The following is a 24,527-nucleotide window of genomic DNA, read 5'->3' on the forward strand; positions in this document are numbered from 1 at the left end:
GAAATGCCTTTGCATTGTAATAGCCACCTTGTTCCCTGTGAGGATGAAAGCCCAAGATATGGATCATATATGCTTGGCTGGAGCTGGTTCTGTGTTTTTAGTCCAATTAGGGAAGGATTTTTGGTCCCTGGGTTTTTTGTGGTTGCTTCTCTCAGGCCGGAAGAATGGGTTAGGAAAAGACCAAAAAAAAAAAAAAAAAAGGAAAAGAAAAGCCACGGAGCCAGAGCCGTTCTCCCTCTGGCTCAGGAAATTCCAATGTTAATGAAGCCGCCTGGGACGGGGAGGGGAGGGTTCAGAAAAACAGGAGAGAGTAGCACCCCGGGATATAGCCAAAGTTGCTTATCTTGCTTGGGATGACTATTTTATCTGAGATTCCCAAGGGGCATGTCGCCTATGTGTGCTGGCTGGGTAGAGATTGCCCCCAAGGGTCTGGCCCGAAGAAGCCGCAGTCAGTTCCTCCGCTGCCAGTCCACAGCCCAGTGTCAAGGTTCCCCGGCTGGGATGCTGCACTCCCGGCTCCAAAACCAGTCACTGCCTCCTGGCGACTTCTCCTCCCAGCAGCCCCATTGCCGTGCCACCCGCGCGGACCGGCTGGGCCCCCTCCCGGGGTCAGTTCAGGGGGCTAGGACTGCGCCCCATGTTCGAGCCATCACAGATGTCGTGTTCAGCTCCCCTGAGCCCAGTCCTAAACCCGGCGCCAAGGTTACCTGACTGGGACGCTGGCTACAGGCTCCGAAAACAGTCGCTGCTTCCCCGTAGTTGTTCTTTCTCCGTCTCTGTCACTCAGGTCAACTCTTTAAATCTGTGTTTGTTGTTCAGCGTTCATAGATTGTCATGTATGTGATCGATTCACTTGTTTTTCCGAGTCTTTGTTGCAAGAGGGATCCGAGGTAGCATCTACCTAGTCAGCCATCTTGGCCCCCTCTCACCCTCATATTTAAGAGGCAGTTTTCCTGGGTATATGATTCTTAGCTGGCAATCTTTTTCCTTCAATTTTTAAATAAGTCATCCCATTGCCTTCTTGCCTGCATGGCTTCTGCCGAGTAGTCCGAGCTTATTCTTACTGGATCTCCTTTGTAGGTGACTTTTCGTTTATCCCTAGCTGCTCCTAAAATTCTCTCTTTGTCTTTGGTTTTGGCAAGTTTGATTATAATATGTCTTGGTGACTTTCTTTTAACATCTACCTTATGTGGAGTTTGATGAGCACCTTGGAGAGATATCTTCTCATCTTTCATGATATCAGGGAAGTTTTCTGCCAACAAATCTTCAATAATTCACTCTGTATTTTCTGTTATCCCTCCCTGTTATGGTACTCCAATCACTCGTAGGTTATATCTCTTCATAGAGTCCCACATGGTTCTTACGGTTCCTTTTTTTTTTTTTTAATTCTTTTATCTGATTTTTCTTCAAATATATTAGTGCCAAGTGATTTATCTTCAAGGTCAGAAATCCTGGCTTCTTCGAATTGCTCAATTCTGCTCCTCTGAATTTCTATTGAGTTGTCTACTTCTGTAATTTTGTTGTTAATCTTCTGAATTTCTGATTGCTGTCTGTCTATGGATTTTTCCAGCTTATTAAATTTTTCTTTATCTTCCTGAATAATCTTTCTCATTTCTTCATTTGCTTTATCTGTGTGTTCCTTGGCTTGTTCTGCATATTGCCTCATTTCCTTCCTGATGTTTTGAAGGGTTCTGTATATTAAACTTTTGTATTCTGCCTCTAGTGATTCCAGGAATGCACTTTCATCTAGAAGATCCCTGTATTCTTTGTTTTGAGAGGTTGTTGATGTGATCATGGTCTGTTTCTTTATGTGACTTGATATTGACTGTTGTCTCCAAGCCATCTATAAGTTATTGTATTAATTTATGTTTGCTTACTGTGTTGTACGCTCTTGCTTTGTTTTGTTTTGATATGCCCAAATGGGTTGCTTGAGTGAGCTAGCCTGATTATTCTCGCCTTTGGAGCTCTGACGTCCTGGCCCCAGATGGCTAGAGCTGGTATCGGGTATATCAGTCTAGGAGTCCATTCACTTTTCTTGTATGAATTCAGCTCACGTGTCCAGGTAGCTGATCACCAAGTATGTGGTAAGGCTCTTTCCTACAGTCTTAGGGGGGCAGGGGTGATTAGTGTAGATACCTGTATCTGGTTGCAGCAGGGGGTCACGCTCTGAACAAGGCAGAGGGTTGAGAACTGACCACCGAGTGTCTCTGAGGAAAGTGAGTCCCTGTTTCCTAGAGTGTGGGTTCTGCCGATGGACCATGGGCACCCAATATTTTTGGTTGTAAGGACCGGGAGGTACCAGTTATGTTTGGATCCCTGTGGCGGGTGGCTGGGTGACCTGAGTGGAGCCACCAGTCCTTAGGCCCCTGATGTGGGTAGGTGAGGACCCTGTTTAATAAGCAAAGCAATGTCAAACATCAAACACCCACCTCTCTACTGCAGAGCTGAACTAGTTGGAGTCTGCTAACAAAAACCTATTGTCCTGAAATAGGCCCACACATGTCCATGCAGAGGGGAAAGGTGCTCAAAGTCCACAGACCATTTATGCCTGGATAACAGCCGCTTCTATCCTGAGCTCCCCCAGTTAATGGAATTGGCAAATTATGTTTTCCCCCAAACACAAATTTTTTCCTTCTCCAAGGCTGGGAGGATGCCTTTAGGTGCGCAACAGTGCTTATCTCAGGCCAAGGGAATTCAGCTGCTGAAGCTGGCTTGGGGTTGGAGGGGCACATCGAAATATACACAAGTACTTAGCTTTTGCCGAGAACGCCATTCTTCTTTTATTCAGGAGATGGCTGACTGCTTCTTCTTGAGGAAACTGCGGCCAAACGCTAGTACCAGCCTGCTGCTCCCACTCCAGAAATGGTGCCTGAGGCTTCCCTGTGATTCAGGCCCGGTAACTCCTCTCTGCTTCTGAACCATCTCTTCCTCCCCCTGACCCTCTGTTTGTTTTCTAAGCTTACCGTTGATGCTCAGGGCTCCTAGCTTCTCATAAATACACTCTTTTCACTTGTTTTTCATGTCTTTGTTGCAAAGAGGGCTCGCCAGAAGCATTTGTCTATTCCTCCGTCTTGGGTCCCTCCCCTCTGAAGATAAGTAAACTTTTTATTGCGGTGTAAGGTATATATAGAAAATCACACAAATCACAGCTTTTTTTACAGCTTAATATATCTTCCAAAGTAACTACCTCTCAGATCAAAAATGGAGTATGGCCACAACCTGAAGTGCTTTTATAAATGCAAATTCTAGAGTCTTCTGATAACAGAGAATAGACTTAGATTTCCCAGCCACCAAAAAAAAAAAAAAAAAAAACACAATAACCTACCCAGTATCAGACATGAACAAGAGAAGCACCAAAAATATGGATTTGCATATTATTCAGGTAGTATTTATTTAATTGCCTAACTGGATTGAGTTGAATAAAGCTTGAGGTACCTAATCACGTCAGATTTCAGCCATAGACGAGACTTGTTGAAAGAGTTCTTATCTTATTTAACTCTTGCTCCCTAATCAATTTCCCCAAAAGCTTAGTGGCTTAAAACAATATTAATTACCCCACACTTCTTGTGGGTCAGGAATCTAGGTGTGACTTAGCTGGATTCTCTGTTCTTCCAGCATCTCTCACAGGTTACAATCAAACTGTCACCCGAGGTAGCAGTTTCATCTGAGGGCTCAATTGGGGAAGGATCATCTGCTTCCAAGCTCACTCATGTGGTTGTTGGTAGCGGTAAGTTTCTCACATGCTGTACTGACAATGCCCTTAGTCCCTTACCATGTGGGCATCTCTGTGGGGCAGTTTCCTTCATCACAGTGAGCATGCATGAAGAGCCAGAGAGAGAGAGTGTAGGCAAGAGAAAGACTGCCAGCAAGACATAAATCACAGTCTGTTATAAACGTGTAGTGAAAAAGACAGCCCATTACTTTTGCTGTTTTCTGTTCATTGGAAACAGATTGCCAGGTCCAGCCCACCAACAAAAGGATGGAAGTGAATATCAGGAGGCAGGGATCATGGGGAGCCATTTTAGAAGTGGCCCTAAAAAAAAAAAAAAAAAAATTTTTTTTTTTTATTACTTGTGCTGTTTTCTGTTCATTGGAAACAGATTGCCAGGTCCAGCCCACCAACAAAAGGATGGAAGTGAATATCAGGAGGCAGGGATCATGGGGAGCCATTTTAGAAGTGGCCCTGCACAGGTCTTATTCCTAAATTGCACATGTCTTCCCTTCTGAACCGCAGCTTAGAAGAGAGTAGCAAGTCCTGGAACCTAGAGGTCACTCCAGTGTCAATGTTCTCTCTCACGGTTCGGCCCTCACACTCAGCACGCCATCTGGCCTGGTGTGATAGAAACAACACAGCTTTGGCTTTAAGCCTGGGCTGCCAGGAACTACCTGTATGAATCAGGCACATTGCTTAACCTCTTTTAGTGAATCTTCTTTGCAACATAAAGATAAGATATGCCTTGCAGAGGCTGTGAGGAGCAAGTCCGATGGAATTTATACAGTGCCTAATCAATAATTGGTGCTCAGTTAATTTTATTTCCCTTCTCCCATGTTTTGAGGTATTTGCTGTCCCTCTGACGGAAGGCACCACCTATTCTGCCTTTTCCCTAAATGTTATTGCTCCTCCAGGCCCCACAGCCCCTGAGGCTTTTCTCTGTGGCTACCATCTCTGATCTCTCCCTCACCTCAGAACCCATACAACCTGTATTTAACACTTGACTAGATACGGACATTTATTTTTGGCTAATTATTTCCTAAAAGTAGGCTCCTATGAACAGTTGACAATTTGACGGTAGGGGCTGTGCTGTATATATGGGGTTATATATATGTGTGTATATATATATATATATACTCAGCATAGTGTTCACTACATACTATGTGCTCAATACTTGCTGAATTGATTTCCACTAGTTCTTATCTCCCAATCAGAATGGGATTGATCCTATCGTTTTGCCTTTCTGCACTCTGCTAGGCAGGGAATTACACAATTGACAAGCTGACAGGTTCACAGAGAGTCTGGGCTTGCTTGTTTTAAATCAATCAGTGAAGCTGCCATGAGCAAAGCTGGGGGAGGGGGGAGACAGAGAAACTTGAAGTCCAGTCTTTGCCCCCGGAAGATGACAGATGAGAGGCAACAAGACATGAGCACTCTAAGAAGCTCCCAATAATAACACATTAAACGTGAGATGTGCTCCATGGATAGAAAATGTCATTGAAGAGCTTGGCGTGGAAAGAAACCATGAGGCTGGAGTGCCCAGGGAGAGTTTCATTGTAAGGAGATAGCAGTCAAGTTGGGCTTAGAGGGTTGAGTAGGATTCTGGCCAGCAGAATGGCTGGTGGTGCCAGTGGGGGGAGGAGGGAGACCCTTCCAGTCAGAGTGATATCCTGTGCCCAAGAGTCAAGCAGGATGTGTTTTAGTATGATGGAAAGACTGGTGATGGGGCACAATGGGAGAAAAGACTACAAAGGTAAGTCTGGGTCCTAGAGGGCTTCTAAGCCAAGCTAAGGAAGTTGGACCTTTTGTCATAAACCATTAGGCTCTGTTGGACTTTTGAGCTGCAGAATGACTTGATAAAAGCTGGCTCTACAGAAGGATGGTCTGGCTTCAGGATGCAACCCAAGCTGGAAATTCTAAGTGTAGCTGGAACTGAACAGTCCAGAAAGTTAGCCCTTGGCCACAGTTCTGCGGCCTGGACCTAACTGCTATGGGACTATTCAGGATCAGAATTGTTGTATTCTTCAGTCCTCATGTGTCCAACTGCACATGGACAATTCCTCACTCACACTTGGGCATCATTGCTACATGCTAGCCTGGCTTCAATGGAACAAACTCTTCCTATTGAAGAAAACACACACACACACACACACACACAAAACAAAAACAAAATAAGAGTCATTTGAGAATTCTTGCAACATCTGTGCAAGCTGGGTAATGGACAAATATTCTCCTACCTGGACCATATCCTCACTGAGCTGCAGAATCATGAAAATTAAAAAAACATGTACACTTAATAGGTTTTTTTAGTGTGTCCCACAAGATAATACCTGACTGCTCCCTACAGGATAGAATTAAATTACTGTAAAGCACAACTACTTCCCAAGAAAGAAGATAACCTTAATAATTTAAGGAACTCAAGGAGAATAATAAGCTTAGAAAACAAATTATGATTTTGAAATTATTTATGCAACTACCATAGAAGCATGTTGAGATATTCCCTTGGAAGCATAACAAACCTAAAAAGAAGATAAATAACTCTGAATGCATGAACCTAATCTTCCAGAAGCAATGGTGTCATCAGTCATCAGCAGGCCTGGCAAAGTGAGCAGGCTCTCTTGAGAACAGGGGTGACAGTCTCTGCTCATGGAAGTAAGAATTGAATCCATAACACTGGAAAGGTGGTCAGACCTGGGATCCCAGCCTGGGTGCAGAAGGGTCTGACTGAGCATGTGAAGGATTGGAGACCAAAGCTTCCAACAGTCAGTTTACATAAAAGGCTTCAGTTGGAGGACAGAAGGGATCAGGGATGGGGACTAGAAACACAGGGCCTGTCCAGCTCAGATATTAATTTTCTAAGCATTCCTATAAGCTTCCTTCTAAGCTCTGTAGACAGAAGGGAGCTGCCAGGAAAAACTGAAGGAGATATTTTCACAAAGGAAATCTGTAAAGAACAACAACTAACATTATTTGGAGCATTTATGTTCTAAGCATAAAACTAACAGTGGCATTATCAGTTAATCATCTTGACAACTCTTTGAGGTATGCACTATTATTATTCCCACTTCACAGATGAGAGTACTGGTACCTGGAGGGGTTAAGTAACTTATCTAAGGTTACTCAGTGAGTAAGTGGCAAAGCTGGAACTGAAGTCCAGGTCAACTGACTCCAGAGCTCATGCTCCTCTACACTCCACTGAATGGTATCATGAGCAAGGTTAGGGACAAACACTACGCAGAACAGGGAAGGGGTGGGATGGGATGGAAACAGTGTGCCCCAGTGGTGCAATGAGAGCTCCAAAAAACCAGGGCCTCCAGCACAGGAATCAGTGAATTGGCAGAAGGCACCAACAGCAGACAGGAGCAAGGCAGGCCAGAGTAAAGAACACGAGAGAACTGACGGGTCCCAGAGACACCGGGGGTGGGAGTCTTCAACATGGGGATGGCAGTGGAAGAGATTTTGCAGGAAAAGACAGAGTGAGAAGAAAAGAGGGCCCAGGACAGAACCCACCTCTGGGAACACCAACATTTCAGGGATGAACCAAAGGAAGATACCTCAAAATTGAAACCAAGAAGCAGAGAGTCAATGTTTTACCAGTCCAAATTTATCAAAATCTGTTGAATTTCACTGGAGAATCTAGGGGTATCTTTCGTAAGGCCGTCTACTCCAAACTCAAACTAACATGTCTTATAATTTGCTCTCCCTTTCTATGACTGCTTATGGAAACATTGCATGTTGGCTTTAAGTGCAAAAGGAAAATTAGAAAGATATTGCAGGAAAAAGAAAAATCCCTTTAAGTAAAGTTTCATGCAAAGCATTCATTCAGTAAACATTTATTGAGTACCTACTATGAGAAAAATGTCAGGAGGAACCAGATTAATCTCATGGTCAATTAATTTCACCAAGTTAACCTACCAGAAATGATGGATGTAGTGCCCCTGGGTGCCATCTGGGACAACAGAGTGTGATCCAAGCCTGGGATACATTTGGAGAGAGGCCACTCAGCTGTTTGGTCAAGCCAAACAATAGTGGGACACGGGTCACCAAAGCAGGACTTGCTCAGGGTAGAAGTGAAGCCAGAGCTGGAAATAAGCCTGTGACACAGTTCTGGGATTCAACAAATCCTTGAGGCCAGCTGAGTGAAAATCATGGTAAATACAGAGTATTCCAACATCAGAACTGCATCTCAGAGGTAGCTGGGGAGTAGGGACACAAGGCACACTAATGGAGAATCAAAGGTCTCCATTTTTGAAACAGTGTCCCAAAATCTCATCTGGATTTAAGCGGATCCAAGTCCTATGGCACGTGGATGTATCACTTTTTTAGGGTTTGCAGTGTCCGTTTGGGAATCACCTTCAGTTTCACTAAAATACGATTTAGCATGTGTGTTGTGGTGGTGCAGTGGTTAAGGTGCTCAACCGCTAACTAAAAGTTGGTGATTTGAACCCACCACCTGCTCCATGGGAGAAAGATGCAGCAGTTTGCTTCTGTGAAGATTTACAGCCTTGGAAACCCTATGGGGCGGTTCTATTCCATCCTATAGGGCCGTTATGAGTCATGACCAACTCAGCAGCAGTGGGTTTGGTTTTTGGCTTGGCCCCCTAAAATACTAGCATCTATATCTATCTATCTACCTGTCTATCTATCTGTAGATATATAGATGTCTCTCTCTCTCGCTGTCACTCTTTCTGTCTCTATGTATGTATATATTATGTGTATATATTTATTTATTTATTTATTTGCTAGGTGATGATCCCATTTTCTCAGGAATACCACAAAGCTTAGCAAAGATAATGGGCAAAAAAAAAAAAAAAAAAAATGGATGATGATTAAGTCAGCCTGAAGAAGGAGACAGCATCTGAAAGGAAGAAGGAACAATAAAAGATTCATTAAAGTTGCACTGTGGCAACAATCAGAAGGTACATTCTGGCAATGGGCACTCCTTAATGTAGAGATTTCTTTAATGTAGGCTATTAACCATGCCAACCACCTTAGGCCTTTGTTCTCCTTTATAAGAAACTTTTAATCAAAGAGGGAGTAACATTGCCTCCCTTCAAGGGTAATCAATACTCCCACCAGAGCCAAGAAAAGGCCATCTGACAAAGCCAGCACTGTTGCCAGTCGGCTCTAGGACTCAAAGGAAAGTTGGCAGTCCTGAGCAGAATATGAATCTTTGACGATTTCCTAATGGCCAACATTATTAAATAGTAATCATATGGCTCTGAGCTCTTCAAGTTTTTGTCATCTCAGGATTCAAAGGACTGCATAAATCCCAGGCTCCCATCTTTGCCTCATCTCCTTTATCCTCCCAAAGATGAGCCAGAAAACTTCCAGCCTGTTCTGTGAGTTCTCTGTATCTCAGGCTCACCCTCCATTTGAGCTCTTATACAAACTGTGAATACATTATGGAAAGGTTGTGATCTGGGCCAGTGTTATTCCGGGGAGGAGGCAGTTCCCAGGGTGGTTTGCACCCTATACAGCACATCTGTGTTCCACAGGAAGCTCTGATACTCTTCCTCTGCTAAAGCCCCACCATTCTTCCTGGAGATCATTCTGGGGCTAATATGAGAGCTTTGGAAGAGGAGATAAAACCCAAGAAGCATCTTTATTTTTGGTATTCATAGAAGATAAGCTTTTAAGCAGTTCTTTTTTCTGATCAAACTTCAAAATCTTTTGACAAAGGGCCATCAGAAAAGGCCAGGCCAAGAGTTTATCTTAAAAAGAACTTTCAATTGTCTTAACCACTGAATCAGTGGATAAGAAAAGGAATAAGCAGGACATAATGCTATTGTGCCATTTTTTTTTTAAGGAAAACCCTCAAAACCCTCTCACACATGTTCAATGACAGTTTCTCTGTTACCTCCTCTAGTGTAAATCACTGATCAATACTAATGAATTCCCACTACGTCTATTTAGAGAACAGTCAAAATAGTTTTGATCCATTATACTTTTCCATAGAACATGAAATGGCTGCTAGTTAGAAAGAAAGAGTTATTCCCAGGCAGAAGTCAATCTAAACTTTAAAGGACTTTAAATTGGCAATAAAGTGGGTGGGGACAATGAGGAGAGTTGTTTCAGGTACAGAGTAGATAAGGCTGAAATCATAGTATCCCAGTATTTCCTATGTTCTGGTCACCCATTCCCAACTACTTTCTAAAATCTGTAGACCATTTGAGAAGGCATTCTGGCCAAGAGGGAGTGGCTATATCAGCACAAGGTCTGTTGGGTGATAGATGGAACGCAGATGGTTCAGGGAATCACCGTTAATATATCAAGAATGGAAAGTTAACCCAACACTTGGCAACTACAGAGATAAACCACTAGGATCTTCTACTATAGCGAGAATTAACTGAGGGTTCCGGCTACTTCCCTCTGAAATCCATCTCTGTCTTTGTTCCTAGGCCATGCTTTCCATGTACTTCTCCCAGCCTATGACACAGTGAAGCAGGGGTTCTAAGGAGTTTTGGAGCTCCACCGAGGGGTGACTTTGGCTCAAGGACTCCCTGTTGGCCTTGACAAACTTGTCAAAATTCAGTGTAGTCTGTGACCTTCTTTCCTTCCCTCTCTTCTTCACAGCAGCCAGAATTGCTTCGCAGTCGAATGGCTCTTCCAGGCTCTTCCGGTTCCCTCCACATTATCTGTTACCAGTGCTCCCCTAATTAACCTGTTGCACACTGTCTTAGTTACCTAGTGCCATGTAACAAAAAACAAAACAAAACAAAACAAAAAACTCACAAGCGAGTGGCCTTAAAGAACAGAAATCTATTGTCATATAGTTCTGAAGGCTAGAAGTCCAAATCAGGGTATTGGGTATAAGGGAGAGTCCTTCCTTGTTGGTAGCCTGAAGTTCCTTGGAGCAACTTGGCATTCCTTGGTGTCTGTCTATGTCTATTCTGCTCTTTTTGTAAGATACTTCTGAGTGATTAGGTTTAGGGCCCACCCTACTCTGGTATGTCCTTCTTAACATAACCCCTATTTCCAAACAGGGTCATATTTACAGGGGCTAGGATTTCAACAAGTATTTGGGGGGCACAGAATTCAATCTATAACACGCATCCAATCTCATGTTGGTGGCAGCTTCTCAGAAGATCCAGAAAAGCACACGAGGTATCTCACTGAGAGAGGGTCATATGGATGCACCCAAGACCAAGTGCGTATATGTCAGCACCACCAAAGGTAATCCATTACATCTCAAGATAAATCGAACCACCCTCTAAGAAATTCAGTTGCATTTCTTCAGGTCTCTGCAATTACTGATACTGACATTGCCTCCCATCTATGAGCTAATTTTCCCATCCATTCTACCTCTATATGGTTAATCTTCCTGAAATGTTGCTCTCATCCCTTCTCTCACCTGCTTGAGTCTCTCCTCAGGATGACTTCCATAGACATCCTCAAATCAATCTACTGGGGTCAAGAAAAGATCCTGGGCACTCCCCACAACAAGAGTCAAAAGTGAACCTGGTGCCCTTTATGAGCACCATGCCTTCCCAGGGACTTCCTCCCCAAGGACTACTCCCCAGGAACTTCCTCCCTTCTGTGGGTTAAGAGGAGGTTCTCAAGCTTAGAGTATGATGTAGCTTTCTCTGACCTCTCCTTCAGTAACAGGTGCCAAGAGAGAACAACAGACTCTCTCCTCTCACAATTTTATATCTCACTTTCTTTCACTGGGAATTATGCTATTATATTTCTATGTTTGTGAAAATTATTTATAAATGTTCATTTTAATAACTGGTTAACATACCAAAATTTACTTAACCATTCCTCTATTGTTGGGTGTTTAGGTCCAATTTTTCTGTTATAAACAATTTTTTTTTTTGAACAGCTTTAGGCATAAATCTCTGCTTTTTGGGTTGTTTCAGCAGTTAGATTGTAGAAAGTAAAATTCTGGGGTCACAGGGTGTGAAGATTTTTAGATTCTTGATATATTGACAAATCCTTGTCAGGTTTTTAGAATCCTTTTTTTTTTTTTTTTTTCAGGTCTCAGTTTAATACCCCTCCTCCCAAACTTTCACTGCCCCTCATCTTAGTTATGTCCCCATCTCTTGGAACCCTGGTGACAAAGTGGTTAAGAGCTCAGGCTGCTAACCAAAAAGTTGGCAGTTCGAATCTACCAGACGCTCCTTGGAGACCCTGTGGGGCAGTTTTCTCTGTCCTATAGGATCACTATTAGTTGAAATTGACTCAATGGCACACAACGACTCCTGTTATCTTCTCATAGCAACTTTGTTTTGAGAATCCTTATCACAATTTTAAATACTACATCTATTAGTATGTTTATTTAATTAATATTTGCTTCTGCCTTTGGATTGCACTTTTTGTAAGGGTATCAAGGTGTTTTTAGCTCACCATTGAATACCAGTGACTAACACTTCGTCTGGGATACGGTGGGCCATAAATGAATGAATGAATGAATGAGTGAGTGAATAAATATGTCGATCATCAAGACACAAACACACAAGGTACAAAGCAGGCTGGGAAGCAGGCAGTGGTTAGAAACTGAAGATCTACCTCCTTCTAAGAGGCCACCAGAACTTAACCTATATTTCCCTTTTTACTTCAGAAATCAGAAGAAGCCCCAGACCTTCGGGTCGCCTCTCCTTAGTTGGTCTCATCCTGAAAGGCTTTGTACAGCCCCTACCTTCTTCTTGCTCTAATCAGCACCTGAGGCCTTCCTTGTGGTGGCTGCTTTTCTCTCACATGGTGGATATTTGGGATTTGGAAATGGGCTAGTTGTCTTTCTTACTCCTTATTGACACTTCCAGGTCATTATTCCTTCCCTCTTGTTAAACTCTCACCCTTCTCCTTTGAACCTCATTAATTGGACTATAATATATTTTACACCACTTTTCGTTGCAGTCTTCTATAGATCTTCATTCTGTGAAGATTTCAGCACCTGAATCCATATCTTGCAACCATATTAGTTACTGTTGTTGATTTCAACATCCATGAAAAAGATCCTCCTAATATCCTGGTCTCTCAGTACCTTGACCCCCTCACCTCCATTGATCCTGTCTTCCACCTCACATCCATGCCCCTCTCCCGTAGGCATACCTGCCAGTATCACACCTATCAGTATTCCCTTCATAAACACCACTCAGAGCATCCCACTCGCTGATAACTCTAATATCTCAACTCCAACAATTCTTTGGCCCCACCAGGGTCTCCACTCCACTGATCCAACATTGTTTTATGTATTTGTCTGGCTTTGTATTCACTTTTCCCTTTATCCAGCTTAGATCATCATTGTAATAACCTTTCTTGGTCCTCTTTTCTTAGCCATAGTCACCTGACAAAATACTAAGCCTGGCCTCTATACTACTCCTTGAACATACCCACATGGTCCTGCCTCAGACTTTTGCACCTGATGTTCCTTCGGCTGGGCACACTCTTCCTTCACATAGCTATGTGGCTCCCTCACCTCCTTCCTGTCTCTGCTCAACTGTGGCCTCTGCTCAACCCACTAAAAATATGAGCCCCCTTGCTCCCTCATTTTGTATCCCCTAACCTTGCTTTGGAAACCCTGGTGGCGTAGTGGTTAAGTGCTATAGCTGCTAACCAAGAGGTCAGCAGTTCGAATCCACCAGGCGCTCCTTGGAAACTCTATGGGGCAGTTCTACTCTGACCTATAGGTTCGCTATGAGTCAGAATCGACTTGAGGCAGTGGGTTTGGTTTTTTTTTTTTTTTTTTTTGGAATCTTGCTTTATTTTTGTCCATGCCAATTATCACTCTCTGAATACCACACAGCTATTTATTTATTGTTTGTCTCCCCATTATAATGTTATTCCCAGCACCTAGAATAGCACTTGGCACACAATGGGTGCTTTGAATGAATGAATAAGTATGAGATAATTATTTTTCCTAAACTGACTCAGAATTCTATATTATAAATTTCAGGCCATATAAAGTGTCATCTTCTTTAAAAATCAATATTAGTCTCTTCATGGCCTGACAATTACCTTGAACAAATCACACAAATAGGATATCCATGATTCTCAATTAATCCAGAGGGAGCTCCTAAAAGGACTTAAGATACAGTGCCGAAGATACTAGCATAGTGTCTGAAGTAACCAATCAGAGATTTGAAGTCCCTGATGAGCCATCCCCTAATGAATGGAGAGAACATTTCCTGGCTTACGGGAAGGAGAGCTGGAGCCAAGGGAAGTGCCTTGTTCAGCTGGATTAGTTATTGGAAACTCATTTCCTCAGGCCAGCCAGTTCTTCCAGACACGGAGAGTCTGTAGCTGTCTAGTCTCTTCTCTAGGGGCGTGGGATCAGAGGAGATCGGCCTGGAGCAGGCAGAGTATCTGCTACTGGCTCCTGTCCCTCAACCCATGCACAGTCCCTTTAACGGGGCAATGATGGAAAAGAACCTTTGCTAGCAGAGGTTGGGCACAAACGCTCCTGGCCAAAGCACTTGAGTGAACCCCCAAAAGTTCGCAGGAGTGGATACTCAGTCCTAGTGAGCTGCCCAAATTCTCTGATGTCTGAAACTGGACCAGAAACACAGGCAATCTCAGCAAGCGCCAATGTTTCTCCCCGAGAAATTGTAAGTGTGTTTGATTAGGATCTTGAGTGAAATAAGCCACTCGTTTCACTGGGAATGTCTCAGAGCTAAAAGTTTCTTTCTGTGCATAATTAATATTCTACCTCTTTGAAGATAAATTTTATCCATCCAGCTCTGTAAATGGATCATTTCCCCTTGGCTATGACTATGTCACCTCCTTATCAAAAAGGAAATAAAATACGAAGAAAAATGATACGTAAGGAAAAGAAAAATGCTCACTAAAAATGATTTGCATTTTTATTTCCAGCGTGCAAAGCTTAAGGATGTTTTTAATGCATGTCCAGCTTGAAACTGCCTGCAAATATCTTACAACATTCTGTAACAGGCTTTTCCCTTCTGTGCTGAAAGCAGCTGATGATTTCATGCAAATTGTTATTGTTGCCCAATCTCCCAACCATCTTTTCTATTTTGGATTTGCATTCAGGGTCTCTTTTGCATCTGCTTCAGAGCTGTGGCTGCTCAGCCTGGCTGTTGTCATGGTCTTTCTGTGTTGTACTGCACCCTACTTTCGGCATGTTTCAGATCCCACTCAGTTTCTCATTTTCACTGTCTTCAATCTCATATGACTCTTTTTTCTCAACATTAAAACTTGGCTTAGAAATGAATACCTTCTGGTCCAAGAGTCTACAACAGTGAACTAAAGGAGGCAGAGCATGGAACAGTGGGTTCCAACATGGGACATGGGTGGGGTCTGCAGAGCCATAGGGACAGCTGGCATTGACCGTTTCAACAGGCATTTTAAATGTAAATTTACGACACACTGTGCCTGAAGTACAAATAAACCATGATATATATATATATTTTTTTTTTATATATATATAGTTTATATATTACAAATAATATATATTACATGTATTTCTATATTGTATATATAATTTTCAAGTGTGTATAAATAGTATTGTGATTAATAAAATGCATTTTATAGGTATTATTAATTTCGTAATAAATCTTGATACATTATGTTGTGTTTATTATTCCCAATCAATAAAAAGTACAATTACCATCAGGTAAGGAATTTAAAGGAGCCGTGGTGATGCAGAGATTAAGCACTTGGCTGCTAACCCGAAGTTCAGGGATTTGAACCCATCAGCTGCTCCAAGGGAGAAAGACGTGCATAAAGATTTACAGCCTTGGAAACCCTATAGGGCAGCTCTCCTCTGTCTTACAGGGTCGCTATGAGTCGGAATCGACTTGACAGCAACAGATTTTTAAGGCATCGGTAGTTTGGTGGTGGTAGCATTCTTGCCTTCCATGTGGGAGATGAGCGTTTGATTCTCAGCCAGTCTTAAACACGGCCACCACCTGTCTGCCAGTGGAGGCTTGAACATTGCTATGATGCTGGACGGACTTCAGCAGAGCTTCCAGACTAAGACAGACTAGGAAGAAAGGCCTGGTGATCTACTTCTGAAAGTCAGCCTATGAAAACCCTGACTGCAGTTAGGACAATGGGTTTTGCATTCTGACTGAGCCGCTCACCAACTGCATCACTGGCAAGTCACAAACTCTGTGAATCTCAGTGACCTTGTGTGTCAAATTTGGGCTTACATTTCTCTAACCTGTATCACAGCATTTTGGGACTCGAAAAGAAAAGATGGGAATGTTTTGCAGAAATGCTATATGAATGAACCAACCAAGTAAAATGGGAAGCCAGAGGCAGCTTGCAGACTCTAACCACTGGCCCCGGTTTTGTGGAAATGCCTTGGTTGCTTGGACCAGAGGGGGAGCTCTTGGGCTCAGACTGAAGTCAAGCCCCCAAAAAACCAATCCCAGTGCCGTCGAGTCGATTCCAGCTCACAGCAACCCTCCAGGACAGAGTAGAACTGCCCCATAGAGTTTCCAAAGAGCGCTTGGTGGATTTGAACTTCCGACCCTTTGGTTAGCAGCCGTAGCACTTAACCACTAGGCCACAGGGTTTCCAAAGTCAAGCTAGGCAGATAAAATTAAGGAGGGCTTGGAAATGGAGTTGCAAGTCAAGGCATGTGTAGGACAAATTCACTTTGAGGCATCACAAGGTAAGTTCAAAGTTTGCCTTATTCCCAAATACACCGCATTCGTCAGTGAGCCCTAATCTGACCCATCTCTGGTTGTCAGGCTCCTGTTTTCACCCATTTCATCCCAACATAAACAGCTGTGATAACTATGTTGCCGCTGACAACTAAAACTGAATAAAAGCAAGTCGAATATGAACTGAACCCTGAAACCAGATCATCAACCAAGGTCACGACTGGTTTAGAAATTTGCTTTGTTTTCCTTCCTGTCTTATACCGGCAATATATGGCAATTTTCCCCCTGTTGCTTGCAACCAGCTGGGCCCGGAGCCATGAGAAACCATTTTTAATGGCAAAACTCGCAAAGTTGTACGTAAAATATGTGCATCAGAAAAATTCCTCATGGAAGAAGCCAAACTTGAGTTTCAGAGGGAAGCTTCTACCAGGCAGCAAAACCTGCCTTTAGAGAAAGAAGAAAGTCTTCTGCCAGCATCACCACCTTCCAGCTGACTTCCCAGAGGACAATCAGATCATCCGGAGACACCTATCGACGATGTCAAGGAACAAACTCCAAAAGGCTTTTCTAAGCCAACAAAGGCGTGAAGGGACTCAGCAGTCAGTTGAGCAATTCAGAAAATGGGTGTTTTTCACACATTTAATTGATCCTGTGAGCAAATAAGTGCTAAGCATGAAAGGTAATTGTTGAAGTTCATGGTGAGGCGACTTAGTCCATTGTTTCTTGAATTTTTCTCCTCTGTTCCGTATTAAATAGACCTATCTGGAGAGTGACAGGTTAATGCAGACATAACTTGCTTTAAAAAATTAGAAAATAACTGATCCTTTAAATCTGAACTCAGAGAAGAAATGAACTTGCAGAGGAAAAAAAAAAAAACTAACAAAAGATTCTTGACCTGACAGGATCCCTAATGGGAGTCTTTAGAAGTGAAATCCGCTACCCTATGGCTTAATGTAAAACCAAAACCAAAACAAAACAAAACAAACGCAGTGCTGTCAAGTCGACTCCGACTCATAGTGACCCTCTAGGACAGAGTAGAACTGCCCCATAGAGTTTCCAAGGCGTGCCTGGCGGACTTGAACTGCCGACCCTTTGGTTAGCAGCCATAGCACTTAACCACTATGCCACCAGGGTTTCTGCTTAACGTAAAGAAATTTAATTTATGGATAAAGGACAAACACATAGATTCTTACTTTGCTGAATGGGGTATGAAAGCTAAGGACAAGCCATGTTGAAAGGACAAACACATCTAACGAGAAAATAATTTTCTGCGAAGTGGTGTGCAATGCCAATCTCCCAGTTTTTCTCATGAGCTCGCTCTTAAGTAAAATGTCATTTTATTGTTAAAACAAAAAACAAAACTAAAGGCCTGTATTCAGAATCACCGCCCTCATTCCTCACAGTTTAAAAAAAAAAAAGGTGAATTTAATTCAACCAGCTTTTGTGATCTAATCATTACTCAGAGCCGAAGGTTGTTTCCATTAAAGCATCTCCGTCACTCTCACTTTCTGACCTGTGAATGTTCTTATTAGCTGCCTTATTAAGATGATATCCTGTCTCTGAAGTAAGGAGATTATCTCCCCATCTGACACGACACCGTTGTAGTAATCTTTGTTTTAAAAAAGGAAAAAAAAATTAAACCTGATTTTTAAATAGATACTTAAATTCATGCCACATGCTGCTACCCAGAGGAAACTATTCCTAATGTAATATACTTAGAGGTGCTTAGTTGGACTTTAGTGGTTCACTCTCCCATGACAAACAAGCAAGGCAACAAAGAACTGTATGCTTAAGGATAGGCTGATTTCAACTGGGGCAATACCAGAGCCCTAAGGACTCAGAAAGAGCAGCAGATGGGCTCAAATATACCGACAATCATGAAGATAATGCAATGTTTTGTTTGTTATACATAAGATCGCCATGCATTGGAAACATGATGGCCACTAACAACATAAGATATATATAGAATTTCATAGGACATATATAGAATTATGCATATACTACATATACCTGTTACATGTATATGCAAATGTATACTTTCTCATAAAACACTTCGGAGGAAGAGAAATAACCTTGGAGGTAACTGGGTAAATCAAGAACAATGATCTGAGCAGGGCTGGACAGCATCAGGCTCAAGAAACTGGAGAGATTCCTAGTTTCTTACCTTAGGCAGCATTGTTTTCAGACTCATCATGGAGGAAGATCATGGAAGACACTGACGTGAAAGCTGTCTGTTTTCATATTTTCTTCCCACTTTCAAAATGGGTCTAAAATAAAACCAATTGCCCCCATTCACCAAAACAGAAAACTCATTTAGTCTCCTGTCTCTGGTTTGGTATGTCTGATGTCCTTGGCAGAAAGCCCAAGAAGCCCAGGTTCCACTCACCTTCCCGTTGGTGTGATAGCCCTGCCCGTTGTGGAATGCTTGGACCTCTGAGCTGCCTTTGGCCTAACTGACCCCAGGGAGAGGAGGTATTGGTGGTGGTTAAATGACATATATATAGGAGAAGTCTTAATGGATAAAAACCAGTTGCCTCCAAGTCAGTTCTAACTCATGGCAACGCCATGTGTGTCATAATACTAATTAGGATCTTATTTCCCACCTTACAAAGTAAGGTTTGGCTATTTCTTTTAGATGAACACTCGTTACTATTTGTACAGTACTGTAGAACTGTGCTCCATAGAGTTTTCAATGACTGTTTTTTTGTTGTTGTTGTTTAGAATTAGATCACTAGGCTATTCTTCCTAGGAGTCTTTGGGCCGATGTGAACCACCAATCCTTCTTTGGTTAGCAGGCAATCGTGTTAACCTTTTACATCACCCAAGGACTCCTTAACAGTAAGAGTGGTGATAACTTCATAGTCTTTTTCAAGGGACAGTTGAGTTACTCTGTTTCCATCCTCACGTGAGTATGTGGTTGCTCCCTTTCATGGACATGAGGTTTTTCTCTGAGGGTGCGAGGCATAGAAAAATGCAAGTCTTGATAATGTCCAGTCTGGCTCTCCCTCGAGGCACACTCTTCCTGGTCATACCCTCAAAGTCCTCAGGAAGTATTGGGAGCCCAAAAGGCCAGTTCACTGAGACAAGATTGCTTCTTCATGGAGTGTATTTTCCCTTCTACGACTGCTATCTGTTCCTACTTCTCTTCTCAGGAAGGCTCAAAGTGTCAGTTTTAATGTACAAATCCATTTGTGATTTGGGCCCCCACAATGTTCAGTATTGCCTCTCTTACTCTGCTTCTAGCTGTCAGTTGAGATAAATAACCTGAGAATCTTGACATTGGCCATGGACTTCATGGTCAGTGAGAAAATGAACAAATCTGTCCACCTTCCTTTTCCACTCTCCCATGCTTTGCAAGGATATAAAAGCCAAAGAGGTGATATTTACTTGGCATGCCATATTCCTCTCATTACTAATCCTGAGGCGACAGAATTTAGATTTTGTGGCAAGATGATCACTGCTATGATGACCATATGATGCCAGGTCCTCAATGAGGAGGACATTTTTGATAGGTCCTTGGGAGGTTTGCCCTTTGGATAGGAATCACATCTACCTTTGCATTTGTGCAAAGATAGTTAAAACAAGCCACAAATATATTGCCCTTTATGCCTTTAAAACACAAATAGTAACAAGGGTCCATCTAAAAGAAATAGCAAAGCCTTACTTTGTAAGTTGAGAAATAAGAACCTGATTAGTACTGGAAGCAGATAGGACTTGGATCATTTTCTGAGCTCACAGTACTCCAGGCTAGGCCTCATCAAAGACAGCTAGCTTGACGAAACGATTCAAAGGGAGCAAAGGGCTGTAATGGAAATATCATACAGTCCTGGTGGCACAGTGGTTAAGAACTCAGATGTTAACCAAAAGGTTGGCAGTTCAAATCCATTAGCCACCCCTTGGAAACCCGATGGGGCAGTTCTACTCTGTCCTATAGGGTCGTTAAGAGTTGGGATAGACTCGACAGTAATGGGTTTGGTTTGGTTTTTTTAAGTTAGCTTTCTGAAGAGTTCCTGGTGTTGCAAATGGTTAATGTGCTCAGCTGCTAACCAAAACATTGGATGTTCAAGCCCACCCAGGGGCGCCTTGGAAGAAAGGCCTGGTGATCTACTTCTGAAAAATCAGCCATTGAAAACCCTATGGAGTATATTTCTACTCTGAAACATGGGGCCACTTTCAGTTGGTGTCAGCTCAATGGTAATTGCTGTCCTTTTGTTTTGTTGGCACTCTGCGTAATTTTTCTCTTATTTAGTTCTGGTGTGTTGGCTCCTGCACTTTGGAATTTTCCTTGCTTCTTGAGTCAGCCTAGGCCTTGTCCAGTGGACTCATTAAGCAGGTCCTCTTTTTCCTGTCCCCTTCCTCCTCAGGTGTTCAAGTAAGCAATCAATCACCCATTTCCGTGTTTGCACACAGAGAGATATGAGGGAACGTTCAACCATCTCTGAATATGAAAAAAAAAACAAAAACCACATCTGCTAATACACTTAAAAGAAACAGTTAGGAGGGGTTCCCCAGGAATACTACAGACACCACAAGAACAGGAAGAAATATGCCTTTTATTATAAGTCTCATATGTACAAAGAAAGCTCTTTCTCACAGCTCAGGAAGGGCTGTGAGAAAGAGCCACTGTCATCCCAGGCCACCACGCTTACATTGTTCACACCGTGGGAACATCACTGGGCATTATTAACAAAGAGGACCATGACACAAAAGTGCATAACACTCACAGGTACACACGTGGACACTTCACATATTTTCTAAAAACAAGTTGACACAAAAATACAATGTGCCAGTAAAAAAAAAAAAAAATAGGCATATCAATACATGTCTTTTTTTTTTTTTCTTTTTTGTGAATACATGGAATGCTGAGCTTTGATCTCGAGCTTTTTTCACACCAGACTTTGCAGGCACTTTAGCAGCCCAGCTATGCTTTACAAGACATGACGTTCAGGCCAACACATGAAACTGTGTGAGCACAGAGGTTCTCGTGACTCATATGTACATTAAAAATATCAACACGAGAGCAATCTTCTGTTACCACCAGGCTGGGCCACCAGAGTGTTCTCTGTAGGATGTGTTATGGTTGTCTTTTACATTTTGTGGTAGAATTGTTTAGTAACATGGCATCACCAGGCAGAGGTACAGTATGTGGGTGTGCTAGGCAGACGTTAATTCCAAGCGACTTTAAAAACCATAGAAATATCAGTTTTTAAATCCAAAAATGACTGTCTGTTTTATCTCTGTCCCACTCTAAGCCCTTCCTACCAACCTGTCAGAACAAAAAGTAATTAAAATAATTATTGGGATGTACTGGACTGTAAGCTCATCCTGGGAGAATTCTTTTCTTAGCCACCACCTCCCACATTGTGGTACACGCTGAGGCCCATGGGCAGGCAGGGCCCTTCTGCCACTGTTGATCACTCCCATCTCCCATGATCCCCTAGGCAGAGCTGTGGGGACTCAGAAAATGTGTTAGAAACATGACTGAGCAAAGATATTTATAAACACAGATTGCAATCATCACCGTTAATTTTATTGGTAACGTTGCGTTATAAAGCAGTGACAAAAGGACTCCCATGATAAATCAAGAGTGTTGGAATATGGGTTAGCATCTTTAATAGGACAAAATAATTTTCCTTTTATAAGGAACTCAGAAAGAAAAGGGGAAACCATCCTGATTACAGAGTACCAGAAATGGGTGTGTTGTGAAGTACCGTGAAACCCCAATTTCTGGTGTATGACATCTGTTCTCATCTGCCTCACATCTAAGGAAAAGTAAAGGCAAAAAGAGGGATCAATGCCACCCTCAACTTCAATTTAACCTGTCTCCACAGGTTCTGTGGGGCTGTAATAGCAAAGCTATGGACATGTCATGAATTGGGCCGAGGTTCCTGGGACCCCGGAGAGATGCAGAACATATGAATACCTCGAACAGATGATTGTCAGGCGGTGCGAAATCCTTCCATGAAATAGACACTTGAGAAATAGTGGCAAAGACATTAAGGCCTTCTGTTTCTTTGCCCATACTCCTTAAAGGCACTGATACTGACAGGAGAAATATTCCATAGTACCGTCAAGGTTTTTAAAAAACGCTCCAAAATACACGTCTTCATAGGAAAATGTCCTTTATTGCATGACATGAAGAATCTGTTCTTCTCCTGCTCAGGAATAAAAGGGCCTCCCTTTCTCAGGAGTCTGCAGTCTGTTCAGCCTGGCAACCTGAGAAGGCGAGGGGGGCACGTCTTGCCGGAAGGGACCCTTGGGAGGGGTGTAGTTGGGGTCCTGGACTTTCTTATACGAGTCATAATTGTTGGGCCCCTCAGGAGGAGGCTTCTTCTTCATCTGTTGCTCTTTCCGCCTCTGTTCCTGGCGCAGGAGCTCCTGGGTCTCCAGCATCACCCTGGCATTGAAGCCGTGCCCGCCCATGTAGCCATTCCTCGACCCTTGGTAGCTGGAGTACCTGGGGTTCTCCTTGGCACTCTGGAAGCCTTCCCCAGGGGCGTAGTTCTGCTCCCAAGAATCCTGGGAGACAGAACTGGCGTTTTTCCGGCTTTGCCTAGAAAGCAAAGCCCAAAGGTTAGTATGAGGGTGGAGGATGGGCAGAGAGAGAGAGAGGAAAAGAAGCGGGAATAGAGGGAAGAAGGAGGAAGGGGCTGTGTTCCAATCATGTGGCAGATGCTGTGACTGGGGCTGGAGGAATCAACACAGAAAAGGCTCGACTGTCCTTAGCAAGCTTCAGTCTTGGACAAGTAAACAGTGACTGAAGAGAGAGAAGGAATACAGAAGCACAGAGGTGGGAGCCTAGCCTGGGCGGGAGGGATGTGAGGAAGGCATGTCAGGGAAGGCTCTTCAGGAAGAGAAGATGCCCCAACTGAGCTCTGGTAGATAATAAGCACCTAGCAGGGTGCGGGGCAGAACACTGCCGCAGGGCAGCAGCTAAGCAGAGGGTCTGCGGCGTCTACAACTGGTTGTGTGTATCTGTTTTGTTTTCTCTTTTCCAGTTGCCATCGAGTCGATTCAGGCTCATGGCGACCTCATGTATGTCATAGTAGAGCTGTGCTCCACAGGGTTTTCAGGGTCTGACTTTTCAGAAGTAGGTCACCAGGGCTTTCCTTCCAGGCATCTCTGAGTGGACTTGAACCACCAACCTTTTAGTTAGCAGATGAGCGCTTAACCATTTGTGCCAGCCAAGGAGTCAGGGTATACGAAGGGCCTGATGGAGGCACTCGGCTGGAAAAGGGATATGTCAAGAGAGTGTTGTTAGTCATGCTAAGGAGTCAAGGCTGTATCTGGAGTCAGTGGGAGGCCTCTGATGGATTTTAAGTGGAGGAGATGTCAGATCAGATTTCCATTTACAAAGATATTCTTTCTAAGCAATTAAAAAAATGAAAACCATTCCCTTTTCAAAACACCTACACATTGCTCACAACCCCACCATCCATCAGGCGATGATGAGGCTCAGCAGCTATTCATAAAACAGGGTGCTCCTTCTGTGTCTGGATAGGTCCTGTCTGTTCTGCTCAGGGTGACAATATCTCCTGCAATTCAGACACACTGGCAAGATGCTCTGTAGGAGCATCAGAGATTTGGCAGCTTCGACCGCAGCAATAATTGCCTGCTTTAGCACGTTACAATTCAATTCTAAACAAGCAAAACAAATATTCTACACAGCTGCCACCATGATGCCAGAGACGTGAGCCAATATGAAGTACATGCAATGGATTACCATACGAGTTCAGTTTTGAAAGATTTAAGTCTAGACTCCTTTATGATTAAAAATGCAATAGGCAATCCCTATAAAGCTCCAGCTTTAGAGTTGAATATGTCAGCAACTGACATTTTCAGAGTCCGTGCTCATCAGGACTGTGGGACCCGCCATCTGTAGAGTAAGCACCATTTTAGTGCACAATGTGCCTTCACCGAAGGCCTGGATAACCTACTTCGCTCACTTTCCGTCAGCCCATAATAGGGGAATAAATCAGGACCCTATAGAATTTTCAAAATTTTTATCACTTCTGTAATAAAGTTGCACATTATTTTCAGGAAACATTATTGTTTTGAAACATCTTTAATTTACTATCAACTCCCCAGATGCTTTCATGAATTTACAATAAGATTGGCTATGATAAAGTAAAACAATTTTGTGCCAGAAAGGAAGACATGCCCTAATTTTTTTTGCCTGGAAAACGGAAGAGGGAAAGAGAATTGAGTAATAAAACAAAATATATTGCTCCATTTATCAATGA

At 42.9% G+C, this 24,527-nt stretch overlaps 1 protein-coding gene across 17 annotated transcripts in view; it reads right to left on the minus strand.

Moving 5' to 3' along the window:
- The window catches only part of PARD3 (par-3 family cell polarity regulator), an 870,612-nt gene that overhangs the window by 24,807 nt on the left and 821,278 nt on the right, over nucleotides 1-24,527 (minus strand). For 10 of the 17 annotated variants that reach the window (XM_049885014.1, XM_049885015.1, XM_049885010.1 and 7 more), the window contains one exon: nucleotides 20,800-22,837. The exons of 1 other annotated variant lie outside the window; for it this stretch is intronic. In XM_049885014.1, coding sequence (XP_049740971.1) covers nucleotides 22,444-22,837 — 394 coding nt within the window. In that variant the 3' untranslated portion in view covers nucleotides 20,800-22,443. Of the gene's footprint in view, nucleotides 1-20,798; nucleotides 22,838-24,527 lie in introns of those variants that run through there. 6 more of the 17 variants (XM_049885003.1, XM_049885008.1, XM_049885001.1 and 3 more) reach the window with 1 other exon arrangement.

The sequence above is a fragment of the Elephas maximus genome, chromosome 4, assembly GCF_024166365.1.
Source record: "Elephas maximus indicus isolate mEleMax1 chromosome 4, mEleMax1 primary haplotype, whole genome shotgun sequence".
Lineage (NCBI taxonomy): Eukaryota > Metazoa > Chordata > Mammalia > Proboscidea > Elephantidae > Elephas > Elephas maximus.